This window comes from Chlorocebus sabaeus, chromosome 22, assembly GCF_047675955.1.
Source record: "Chlorocebus sabaeus isolate Y175 chromosome 22, mChlSab1.0.hap1, whole genome shotgun sequence".
Taxonomy (NCBI): Eukaryota; Metazoa; Chordata; class Mammalia; order Primates; family Cercopithecidae; genus Chlorocebus; species Chlorocebus sabaeus.
In genome coordinates, this window is record NC_132925.1 from 76,122,294 (window position 1) to 76,136,036 (window position 13,743).

Sequence of the window (13,743 nt, forward strand, 5' to 3'; positions counted from 1 at the left end):
TTCCACTCTAGCCTGGGTGACAAGAGCAAAACTCTGTCTCAAAAAAAAAAAAAGAAAAAAAGAAAAAGACTCCTTGTGCCCATTCGTGGACAGCCCCATTTCCTACCCATATCCCTGGCATCCATAGACCAATTTCTTTGTTTTTTGTTTTGCCTTTTATAGAATGTCAGTAAAGCTTCTCTGACCTTTGAACTCACATCAGGTGATAATCTCTTTTAGCATCTTATAGCCTTTATTTCAATTCTAATTATACTGTGTATACAATTAATTAAAAATTAATTTAAATGTCCATCTCTTCTGTTAGACTTCTGCCAGCATGTCTGAAGGAGGGAATTGTCTGCCCGATTCATTACTGTATCCCCAGCAGTCCCATCAAGTAGATGCTCAACAAATGTTTAGTGAATGAATGAGTGACTCAATGACTATAAGTAGAGTGCTCTAGGTCACCTTTGACTCAGCAAAAGCAATGTATTATTCAGTGGTATCAAATCTATCATATTGTAAAGCATACAGAGACCTTATCATTCAAACATTCCTGAAGTGTATGGGTAAATTTTTGGAGTTACATTGGATCTGAATACCAGCAATCAGAACTATCCTAGGCAATTCCAGCTGCATGATTGATATATTCAATTAATCAAAAATAAGATGGAAACATTTTATTGTCTTTTGCCATTATTTTATACATCATATTTGAGACTGTTTATTTCATAATTTTTACACTCCATATATTTTGTAGCAGATCTGACATGACAGTGATGCTTAAGAGCAAGATCATGAAGTCTTCAAAATCTAGCTTATTTTCTGTGTGCTCATCAAGTTCAGAAAGGATCTCTCTGTATTTTGGCTTGGTTTCTTGTCCCTGTGAGAATAGAGAAATAAAAACCAAATTCATTATATAGACTTTAGGTTTACAGATCATAAACAATAATGTCTTAGTCTGTTCAGTGTTGCTGTAACAGAATACCTGAGATTGGGTGATTTATAAAGAAAAAAGAAAAATTTGGTTTGTGATTCTGATGGCTGGAAAGTTCAAGATGAGGCATCTGCATCTGGTGAGGACCTCAGACAGCTTCCACTCATGGTAGAAAGTGAAGGGGAGCTGGTGTATGCACAGGTCACACAGCAAGAGAGGATGCAAGAGGAGGAGGGAAGTGCCAGGCTCTTTTGAACAACCAGCTCTCATGGTAACTAATAGAGTGAGAACTCACTCTACACTCCCACACAAAAGGGAGGTCATTCATTTATTCATGAGGGCTCTTGTCCCATGCTTCAAACACCTCCCATAAGGTCCCGCCTCCTACATTGGAGATCAAATTTCAACATGGAGTTTGGAGGGGACAAACATCCAAATCATAGTAAATGATAAACATGTTATTAACAATAATAACACATCAAGTTGCCAACAGTGCTACCAGTAAAACACCATGTTAAATCTTTTTATGCGTTACCTGATCTAACCATCATAGTGACCTTATTGAATATATACTACTATTATCCTCATTCTACAGATGCAGTTATCAGAGACAGGTGATAATCAACTTGCCCCAAGCTGGGAAGGTTTTGGTGTGGAGCCAGGGTTTGAAGCCTTTCTACCTCTTGAGAGCCCACACTCTTAATTGCTAAGCTATTCTGCCTTTCTTTGAGCACACATACTGTGTTTTTAAATTTTCAAAATATAATCTTTGTGTTAGGGAAGGTATCCACCATGAGTTCATTATCTGAGCCTTAAGATTATGCAGAAATATAGAATACAATATGCTAAAAGAAAATACGTGCTTTGAAAGATTATTTAGCATTCAGTTTGATTATAAATCAAATATATGTTCATAGTCTTTGTAAATTGTCAGATTGAAGGAAAACATCTTAATAGACTTTTTAGTTTCAAATCACAGCTTGTGAAATATCTTCCCCAGTGACGTTAAAAATGTTAGAGTCATTTGATTCACCATTATATTGAACCATATTTGCATTTAGTTTGACCCCAAATGCTCACCTATGTGCTAGGTGTACAAAGCCATCACAGCAATGACTAAGGCACTTTGGGAATGATGCTACTACATTCCTTTTATAGGCTTAGGCTCATTCTGGTTTCTCACAGCTGTTTCTCCTCAAGAGGTCACCGTCACCCTATCCATGAGGGCCAAGGGGCGCTCTCTACGCTCTCCCTCCAACACAGATGAGTGCTATTTGGAAAGGGTCAGATTTCAAGACACAGGTAGATGGCTGCCACTCTACTAGCAGGATGGCACACTGTTTGCTCAGAGGTACGAGATAGGTATTGGTCTTCTTCTTTTTTTCCCTGCATATTTTAAGAGCGCACCATTTTCTGAGGTCCAGTCCTCCTGGGGCAAGACCTGTCATCTTTGTGTATCTTCCCAGTAGAGCCTTTAGGTGCTTTGTTTCATTCTGTCTGACTGGTTATAAGGTGCTAAGATCCCCAAAAGCATGTTTAGCCCTATGGGAACGGCAATGTTCCCCTTAGAACTCAGGCCTTAGCCAAAAGAACCAGCTCCGTTTATTAGAGGACACAACTGGGATTGAGGAGAAAGTCCAGTTAGGTATGAAGTGGGCTCCTGAGCTTTACCATTGACTCACGTGCATGCACCTGCCCTATGGGGTCTCATGGAGTGTGGTGGTTGGGCCAAGGCAGCATTCTGACAGACACTGCAGAGAATGCCTTGGGATGAACTGCCCCCTCAAGTCCCTGAAATATGGCTCCGCTTTCATCTTGAGCAGACGGCAAGATTACACTGAGGCCTGGGTGTGCCTGCTGCTAGAGAGATCCAGAAATTCGTTGTACTTCTAGGGTTTAACCTACACTGAGAGACATGAGGCTGAAGGTGTCTTTCCTAAGGACTGTTTTTTAAATTCTTTTCCCCTGGTGTTCTGACAGGGATGATGAGTTACATCAAGATGATGCATCCACTAGTTCTTCATTTTCATATGTGTTAAAAGCTTGCTGAGCATTTGCCAGGCTACCAGGTAATCAGCCCCTTTTCTGTCTGGCATATGGGCCCCATTTCTTTTGGCCTTGGATGCAGGCAAATGGTATAGGATTTATTTACCCATCCTTTCCTTAGACTCTCCAAAACTTGTTATCTCTTAATAAATTCTGCCTGATATTTCTGCCTGAAAAAGTAGCTTCCCTCCGAAAAAAAAAAATCAGAAAAATACATGCTTAATATAGAACATTTAGAAAAAGTAAATTTAAAAAAAGGACTGTGACTGTAACCTTTTACCCCATTATTCAAAATAGCTAACCCTTATTAACATTTCTTTCCATTCATTTATCTGTGCATTACACTATATTCTCTCTTTCTCTCTTGAAATAATCACCCACTCACAGAAAGTTATACCCTTGACTCAGCTCCCCTCAGTGGGTGACATCTTATGTAACTGTAGTGCACTGAAACCATATATTGGTGTATATGTATGTATATGTGTGCATATATAGAGAGAATACTGTCTTTTCAATATTTCAGAACAGATATAGGGACTTGGAGACAGCCTCTATGTGCTTTCTTGCTCTTCCCATCAATAAATATTGATAGTTTAAGCTGATATGAGGCCCTCTTTTCCTCTTAAACATTTTCCCTAGGCTGATATTTTCCAAAATATGAACATATACTGCTGATAGAATGTAATGCCATTTTAGGTGATGCAAGAATAAATTTTAAACACTAAATGAAAATTGATAGTCATCTATTTTTTTCACTACTATTTTTTACTCTCATCCACTGAATTTATAATAAGAATAATGATACAGTGTCCTTATAAAAATTTACTTAAGTAGAAAGAAACATAAAGGAAAAGTTCAAAGCAACACAGGCTGTAGGCAGATGTGGGAAAAATACTAACTGTGGTATTCAATGGCTGAAGTTTGAGAAATATACCCTTAGGTGAGTAAGGTAGTAACCTTTAGGCCAGTGACTGATTATATACTGCTGACTCTCATTTCTATATTTTGAACACAGATCTCTATTCTCACCTTTGAACTCATCTATCCTGTTGCTAAGTCTCTCCTCTTAAATATTTCATGGACATCTTAACATTGACACATCCTAATGGAATTCAGCGTCTCCTCCCTTCCTCCACTCCACCTCAAACCTGCTTATTCTTTAGCCTTTTTCTTCTCTAGGAATGGGAACACCATCATTTCTTTCCTAAGTCAGAAATTGGGTTGTCATCATTTGCTTTCCTGTCCTTCAACTCTCACAGTCAATCAGTTGTCAGATCTTATTCATTGCACCTTCTAAACGTCTCTACTATTTGTCTGTTTCTCTCCATCTTCATAGCCGTAGTCTAAGCCATTCCCGTCTTTCTCTTGAATTGCCTCCCCACAGTTAGTTATTCCCTTTTTTCCTATTCCACCCCCAACCCCAGTCTGTTCTCTGTACTGCAGCTGGTGTAATTTCTTAGGCCTGGACATAGAAACCGTTCCTGGCTTCCTCTTGCTATCAGGCTATGCTTCTGTAAGATTTGGCTTCTCCTCACCTTCCCAGCCTCATCTCTAACCACTTCCCAGCTACCGTCCCATCCCTTCTCACCAACTGGCCCTCCAGATCTCTGCTTGGAATGCCATAATTCTTACTCCCCCGGCCTAGCTACCTCCTGCTCACCCTTCAGATCTCAGCTATACTTTAGTTTTCCAGGAGTCCATCTTTGACTACCTGCCCCAAGATAGTTCCTTTGTTTTACTCTCACTGAATGTTCTACGCTTTCACATACTTCAACTATTTTTAATTACTTTTAGCATATTTCTTTCCCCTGGTGAGGATTGCTGTCTTCACTGCAACAACTCCAGTGCAGCTCACTGCCTGGCATAAGGTAGGTGTTCAATAAACATTTGTTACGTGAGACAACATGACAGGGACCTGGAGGTGCAGTTATTCGCTCGTTGGGTCAGCCATGAGGGTGTGGTTCCTGTTTCTTTATGCAAGTTAATTCTCTTACCTCTGTGAAATTCCCAAATTGGGTTTGCAGCAGATCTTTGGCAGTAGCTTTTTCAAGTTTACCATCAGAGTCAGAAGAATTTCTGAAAATCAGAGCAGTGGTGGCAATGGCTTTTTCCAGATCTGAGCACTTCCTCAGAGCTAGGAGAGAAGAAATGTGCAACGAAATATCCTGAGTTAGAAATAACCCTTCCCCAGACCTGCTGTTGTATCTTTCAAGGGAACCGCGGGGAACCTTCTAAATCTCGGCCCTTTGCCTCCTATCTGGGAGCAGGATGCGGGAGTTTCCGATCCTGCATCTTTAAACAACGGAGAACAAAATTTCCCTTAGTAGCAATTAGAATTAGTAGAGTTAGAAATGAGATTTACCAACTGGTTGCCATGTGACCTTAGAAAAGTCCCTCACCTCTGTAAGCTTTGATTTTCTGATCTGTAATTTCATTCAGCTATTCGACAAATATGGATAGAGCATCTACTATGGATGAGGCTCAGTCCTTGATATTAGGAATCACTGAATGAAATGAAGTTCTGCTCTTGTGGAATTTATATTCTGTGTCAGACACAGCATCACTTCATGTCAGTATGATAAAGGAGAATGACTTTCAGGAAAAGCTCTTTGCTATAATGATGAATAAGGTTCTCTTTGACTCGTGGCCTAAAACAGAGTGATCTCCCAGCTGGTTTCTCTCAGGTAAGCTCCTTGATAGGGCAATGCTAATTTGTTTCTTTCCACTGCATTGCTGTGAACACAGGGAAAGGTACAAGGTACCATGAAGAAAATTCATATGCTCTGTGTTCTTTTAGTCACCAATACATCCCCTAGTGTATAACTTACCACACTTTACAGTTATTACATGTTTATCTGTCCTTTCCTCAACTAGAAAACAGTCTCCATGGGCCAGGGATTAGATCTTTTTTTCTTAAAAATCACTATATTCCCAGTGACCAGTACAAATGTCTACTACATTGTAGGTGCTAATATATGCTGTTAAATGAATGAATGCGAAGAAAATAAAATCTCCCAGCTTTCAGCCCAGGTAATGTGCAACAATGACAGGTTCAAAGAATGATGTTCAGTCAGAATAACATGATTTTCATATTGAGTGCTTACTAAGTGCCTGGTACTTCCCAGCACATAGAGGGAACAAACCCAGATGTGGGGCCAGGCACAGTGTCTCATGCCTATAATTCCAGCACTTTGGAAGGCTGAGATGAGATGACTGCTTGAGGCCAGGAGTTTGAGACCAGCCTGGTCAACATAGCAAGATCCTTGTCCTTACTTTCTTTTTTAATTAAAAAACCTCAGATGTGGTTTCTACTGTCACAGATCTTACGATCTAGCAGAGAAATCAATAATAATCAAGAGTATGTGTATGTATACACATGTATTTATTATTTGTTATATGTCCACATACATTTTATATATATATATATATATATATTTTTTACAACTTGTGGTGTATGAAGCAAGGAAGGTACTGAGACAGGAAAAAAATCACAGAGTGGGTCTGGGTGGAAAACTACTTAGATGGGTGCTCTGGAAGGCCTCCATGAGTAGATTAATATTTAAGCTAAGATTACTAGCATGAAGAGGAGCCAGCCATGAAAAGAGTAAGGGTCAGGGTGAGATTAGGAATTTGCTGAATGTTCCAGGCTCGGGAAGCCAGATATGTGAAGGCTCAGGTCGGAAGAAATCTGGCATATTTGGCAGATGTGACTAGAGTTGTGACTAGAGTCTAGGGGCCAGAAGAATGCTTGTAGGCAAAAGCTAGATCATACAGGACTTATAGGCCGTGTAAAGGAATCAGGATTTTCTTCAAAGTGGAAAGAGAAGGCATCGAAGCATTTTGAGCATCTAATTTTTCAGTTAAAGATGATGAGGAGGGACAAGAGTGAAGATAAATGGGTGAAAGGAGGGAGTGTGTGGGCCTTCTCGGTTTTTATCGTATCTCTGAGCAGTGCCCAGGCTATGTATTTGGTTAAATAAAGTTCACATTGCTAAGAAGTGGCAAAGAAAGTATTTGCAACCTTTGACTTCAAAGTCCATAGAAAGATCAGCCACTTAGGAGTATCTTCTTGCAAGGGCATCCCCATGGTGATTGTGCAATCCAGATATTTTTTGACGCTCTAATGAAGTTTGGGTCTGACTGCACTCTGAAATGGGAACTCCATCTGGTCTAACTAGCCAACTTCCCGTTCTTTTCCTCCATCTCTTTTAAAAAACAGCATGCCTCTCCCCGGACTATAAAATAGCATATGGCCATGGTAAAAACAGAGCTAGAAAATATTAAAAATAAAAGATAACGAGGAACTCTGGTTGTTCTAATAACACTGATGATATTTGGTGAGGCGTTTCAGTTTCCTGTTTTCATGGTTGGATTCTTCCCTCAATAAACCCAGGATGTTGCCTCTTAATTCCTTCGCTGTCTGCCTTGCAGAGTTGGGAACTAGTATGTGAAAGCACATTGTAAAGGGCTAAGTGCAACTGAAAACACAAGGGGCTGCTGTTTCTCTTTTGGCATCTTTTATTGGCTCTCTTGCCTCTGGAATGGGGGTGCAGGGAAGGACATTAAGCCCAGCCGGGTTCTGCTGCCCTCTTTGTTATTCTCTAGCTCACTGTCAGCACTTTAATAATACTGAACTGTATGTAGTCCCTAAATACTCTATTCATCCAACAAGCATTTATTGGCAAGTATTACCAGGCCCTGTGATACTTCTGGGGCGTAGAGCAGTGACCAACATCAAAAGAACAAACCCTGACTTTTTGGAGCTTGTGTTCTGGAGGGCAATAATACATGACACACATTCTACATGCCAATCACTCCTCCATGGGATGCATGCACATGATTCAACTCACTATATTCTGATGTCAGTCTGATGAGGTAGGTCTTAGTATCAACCCCACTCTATCGATGAAGAAATGGAGACAGTGAGAGGCTAAGTATTATAGCTTGCCTCACAACAACTCTGGTTTCACTCCAAGATGCACACTGCCTCTAGGTGTTGTTTTTTCAGGCAGTGTATTTTGCAGGACTCTTTCCCAAACTCCCAGGTGGGGCTACATGTCCTTCCTTTGTACTTCTGTAATTCTCAAACATAACCTTTTCATAATCTTCACACTGAAACACTCTGTCTACATTATCTTCTACATCAGTGCTACCCGCCAACCAAAAACAATTTGAACCACAATCATAATTTTAAAATTTCTGATAGATAGCCACATTAAAGAAGTAAAAAGAGGCCAGGCACGGTGGCTCAAGCCTGTAATCCCAGCACTTTGGGAGGCCAAGATGGACGGATCACGAGGTCAGGAGATCGAGACCATCCTGGCTAACCCAGTGAAACCCCGTCTCTACTAAAAAATACAAAAAACCAGCCGGGCGCAGTGGTGGGCACCTGTAGTCCCAGCTACTCAGGAGGCTGAGACAGGAGAATGGCGTAAACCCAGGAGGCGGAGCTTGCAGTGAACTGAGATCCGGCCACTGCACTCCAGCCTGGATGACAGAGCGAGACTCCATCTCAAAAAAAAAAAAAAAAAAAAAAAAAAAGAAGTAAAAAGAAACAGGTAAAAGTTAATTTTAATCATCTATTTTATGGAAGCCAGTATATTAAAATATTATTTCAACATGTCACCAATATAAACAAATTATTGGGATATTTTACATTTTTTTTTTCCTACTAAGTCTCCTAAGTCTTAACACATCTCAATTCAAATTAACCAAATTTCAAGTGCTCATTATCTACATGTAGCTTGTGGTCACTGTATGTATAGCACATTGGACTGTGTATTCTTTGCAGACAGTTACTGCCTCTTGTTTATCTTTACATTCATTCCCAGGCCCTGGTATGCTGTAGGCCTCACTATACATGTGTTAAACTGGGCTGATTTGAACTTCAGAACAACTTTCTGCCTCTTCCTCTTCACCTGCTCTGGAACATGGAACACTCAATCTCCTAATTCCTTCACTGTCAATTCAAATTGAATGGTGTCATGGAAATACCAGCCTCAATACAGCAGGATGAAAGAATCTCCTCATTTTAGAACTTGTCCTGATATCTGTTATTTTTGTGAATGATGTGAAGACCTACAGGAGAGAAGTTGTTTGCTCAAGCTCACATAGGTAGTATATATCAGAACTAAAAACTAGATCCCTGCTGTCTACTCTTTAGGCCAGTAATTTTCCCAGTACTTCTCAAATTTTCCCACAGCAAAAATACCCTGGGTGTTAGAGGCAAATATGTACTCACCCTGCATTCCTAAGCCTCATGAGATCAGGGGCGTAGGCCCAAGTAGCCAGCAGAGAAAATGTGGATTTGTATTGACTTCTATGTCACGACCTATCCATGTCTGATTTCAATGAATAACATCTAGAATTATTTCCCACTAAATAAACTACATTCTGGGGAGATGAGTCATGTGTATCCTGTGATTTTTTAAGGCATAGGAATAAATGTGGTTCAGTGGTCTGATTTAAGGAGTCTGGTGCTAGGAATGCTGTGTATGTGGGCAGGGGTGGGTGTGCAGTGGGGTTGACAGAGTTACAATCTCAACCTCCCAGAAGGAGAAGTTATGTTAGACACGTGATGGGACAATTCTCGAAAGTGCCTGAAATTGTGTAAATTATTGAAACATAAATCATGAGTCTGCTGTGTTGTAATAATATAGAAATAGTTCCATAAAGATGGAGATATATTTAAATAAAATTACAGAGTCTCTTTTGGAGAGTTTGGCTAGTCATCTAGGAGGCAAAAACCTGCAATATAGTAACGTACAACTGTGCTTGTTACTCTGTAAACACGCGAAGCCTTATATTTTTGAATAAAATAATGTCCCAAGTGTACGAGCATTTTTTCTTATGTTGTCATTTCCATGGCAATGTTGTTAGTCCTAAAGTTATTTTACCTATGAAATTGAATTCCAGGGCAAATATTTACACTTTGAGAGGTGGCCACATTGTTTCCACTCAGTCAGCAGAGGCAATTGGGGGCTGATTGCATCCTGAGGTCCACTCAACATTCATGAGTCAGATACTTATGGTCCCACTCTAGACATTCTGAGGATGCTGCCCTTGGAGATGCAACTGGATATGGTGGGGAGAACACTGAATTAGGAACCAGGGGATCCATGGTCTCATCTCAGCTCTGTCTTTAATGAGCTGTATAAGCTTAGGCAAGTTAATTCCTACTCCTGGACCTCAGTTCCCAGATCTTTAAAAAGAACATCGTGAATGTTTGAATGATTTATTCAAAAGTTCCCTTACATCCCTGGCATTCTCTGATATCCTATTTTTTTTTTAACACTTGGCATGCCATCTTGGTAGAGGAGAAAAATGTACATCTCAGTCATCTGTGCCTTACCTTTCACTGAAGCCAGTTGTTTGGATATTGAAATGCTGTCAACAAAATGAAAGAAATATAATGATTCTGGGAGTTGGGGTATTGATATCAATGTTAAAGTAGAGCAATACAACAATTTAAAAATTATTTATTTTGGTAAATATTCTCTGACATTTTAGTGGAGCAGTCATCTGTCTTCCAAAATCCTTTTTCTCCTTGCCAGATAGTAAAGAAATGCCTGTGCATGGCTGGCCAGCTAGCCCACATATTTCAGTTTTCCTTGTAGTTTTGCAGCTACATGACTGAGTTCCTCCAGATGGAAATGGAGCAGAAAAGAAGTGAACACCTTCTGTGTAAGCTCCTCCGTGCTCTATCCCATTCAAGCTGACTAAGGGGGAAATTATCAGGAAGACTTTAGAAGCCACTTTCTGATCAGCCTGTGTCTCACGTGATTGCATGGAGTAAAACTGCCACAGACCTGGAACTCCCACTCTGGACTGTCACATGACAAAGAAAAAAGAACTTCACGTTCTGTAAAATGCTCAGACTTTGAAGTTTCTTTGTTCCAGCAGCTTAACCTTCCTAACTAAGAATCTGGGTATTATGCTGAGGTGTAGAATGTATGAGTGACTGATAGAGACATTCCTACCTTCTTGGGGCTTAGTCTAGAAAGGAAGACAATTTACTAGGCAGGTAACTTGATAAAAAGTGATGGCGAGCACATAGAGAGGGCAAAGAGGTACTAACCTAGTCTACAGTCAGGGTAATGGCATTCTGCCTGAGCCTAATGAATCAGTAGTGAAGAAGGAGGAAGAGTATTCCATGCAGAGAGAACTTATGTGTTGAGGCCTGATGTGGCAGAAATCACAATATGATTGAAGAACTAGAGGAGGTATAGTGTGGGTGGAACCTAGAGAAAGAAGGAGATAGTGATCAAAGGCCAGGCAGGGCCAGGGCATATTGAGCCTTGGAGGTCTTATGAAGGATGCCAGTTATTATCCTAAGTGCAACAGGAATCACATGATCAGATTTGCATTCTAGGAAATTATTTCATGATTATATCAGAAGTAGACTGAAAAGGGGCCAAATTGGAGGCAGGAAGTTGTATCTTGCTCCCTTATCAACAGCAAATCAAAGTTTGCTTGATTTTTCAACCCCTAATGACTGGAGTGTATTTTGAGAAAGCCAGTAAGAATAGAATTTGGTAATACCTCAGATAACTCCTTAAAAGGAACTTTTGAGCTCAGGATCTGGTTTTGCCATTAACTAGTTGAGGGAACTTTGTCTTTGGGGGTCCTCATTTTTTTCACTTGTAACATTATAAAGCTGGACCTGTGTTATCTTGAACCCTTCATGGTCTTCTTGGTGAGTGCCTCCTGCTCTTCTACAACCTCTGCACCATTATTATTTCCTTTATAAAATGAAGGACGTTTCACTTTGCACAATGTGCACTTGGAACACGGCATGTATTTCTTTCTATTGCCATCACTGAGAAGCAAGCACTAAGCAGTCCATCTCCATATCTCCTTCCCCTGGCCTTGCAGAGTACCTAGCACTTGCTAGGTGTCCACAAAAGGTTTTTGGGACTGAAGCCAGTCTCCTAATTGAAATTATATGAGAAAGAACATTTTTCATTTATTAAACCTAACTTTACACATTTGAATAATATAAAACAATTCTCTCTGTTGTGGATAATTTCAGAGAATATGCTACACAGGTAAGTCATTACCAATTTTGATTTACAAATGTTTCTCAAGGGCAATCAAAGACACTTGCGTTAATTGCACCATCTTTTCACTTTGCAGTCAAGGCTGCAAGTTTGTTGTCTTTGTTTTTCCAAGTCAATTTAAAGCTGGATTAGGGTAGGTAACAGGCAGCAAACTGGCAATAACTTGGCTTTTAAAGCTGTTGACATAAACTCTTTGGAAATATATCCACAAGCTTAAATGAAACTCAATAAAAGACAGCCAAGTGCCACTGACCTTTTGGGCATTTTCCGAGGTGCTCAGGTGGATGTTGGGGCTGCACAAGGATTGGGATCCCCTTCCAAGTGGAGAGCTTTGTGCTAGGTACTGTGCATACAGCCACCCATTCTCTTGTCTTCTGTTTTGTGTCAGTCCTTCCTAAGCAACAGCCACTTGCCCACTGTTACTATTGTCATTCACTCCATGACAACTCACGCAACTATACGATTGCGTGTCTAGAAGAACTTTCCACAGCGTCATTGTATGTAGACATCAAATCATTCAATAAACACTTTCATGCCTACTGCGAGCCAGGCACTGTACAAGCTGCTGGGGAAACAACAGTGAGCAAAATCAGATGTAGACCCTGGTCTCAGGGAGTTTAGTGGGAATGACTGATATTAATCAAGTAATTGCACAAAAAGTCACACCTGTGAATAATACTATGCAAGGCAGATGCCATGAGATTGACATCAGTCAGGGAGTCAGTGGGGCATCCCTGGGGAAGTGATGCTTGATGATGAGTAGGCGTTAACTAGGCGCAACTAGGGGCAAGGATAAAGGATCCATATTGTAGACAGAAGGAATAGCCTGTGCTGAGCCCTGGGGCAGGAGGGAATGTGGTGATCAGAAGGGACTGAAAGAAGGCCAGCATGACTGAACCAGAGAGATTGGGGGCGTGTGTCTCAAGCTGAGGCTGAAGAGCAGACTTGGTGGCCAGGCCATGTAGGAACTTGTAGGTCACTGTAGGATTTTTTTTTTTTACTGTATGTCAAAAGAATAGGAAGCCCTTTGTGTATTTTAAGCAAGGAGGTTAATGAAGTTAAATTTACATTTTTGAGAGATCACCCCAACTTCAATGTGAATAATGGTTTAGAGAGGTGGACAGGATAAACGTAGCAAGGCCGATAGGAGGCTATTTCACTTCTGGTAGCTTAGAGCCCTTTCTGTAAAAATGAGAGGATGTATCAGCTCAGCCAAATGAGGCCAGTTCAGGAAAGACATGTCAAACAATTGCATAAGTCACTGGTGAGCTGATGGGTGAGAGGAGCTAGAATTCTCAAGAGAAGCTAAGAATAATCACTATTCAGGCTATGATAGGCTCCAGGGTCTCTGCTGTCTTATTGCTGCTTCACTTCACTGGTCACTGCTCCACCAGCAAATGACCATGTGTGTCACTCTCCCATTGCCTGCTTCTCTTTGTGGGTTTTCTTTTTTCTCTTCCCTTTACCTCTTCATTAATTTCCTTAGCATTTTTAATTCAAATTTGGGATGCAGGGGAGAGTTCGATTGGTCTTACTAATTACCGTTGCCCATGCTGGTCAGAGTTTTAGTGCCAGTTCACCCCGTAGGTTGTCAGTTACCCCATGCAATTATCTTCTGTGGGTCACGTGATGACCCTGAGCCAGTCTCACTGCTCAAGTGAAACCCTAGAGATGGCTTCCTCAGAACGGGGAGTCTGGGCAAGTTTCCCAAAATTTGGATTT

The 13,743-nt window shown here is 40.7% G+C and overlaps 1 protein-coding gene across 1 annotated transcript; it reads right to left on the bottom strand.

Annotated features, from left to right (window-relative positions):
* Positions 1–644: 644 nt before the first annotated feature.
* SNTN (sentan, cilia apical structure protein) lies at positions 645–12,384 on the bottom strand. Its single transcript, XM_073009625.1, is given in 5 exon segments — positions 645–862; positions 1,013–1,102; positions 4,957–5,096; positions 10,314–10,348; positions 12,275–12,384. Coding segments are annotated over 5 exon segments (534 nt in total). The 3' UTR covers positions 645–703.
* Positions 12,385–13,743: the final 1,359 nt, after the last annotated feature.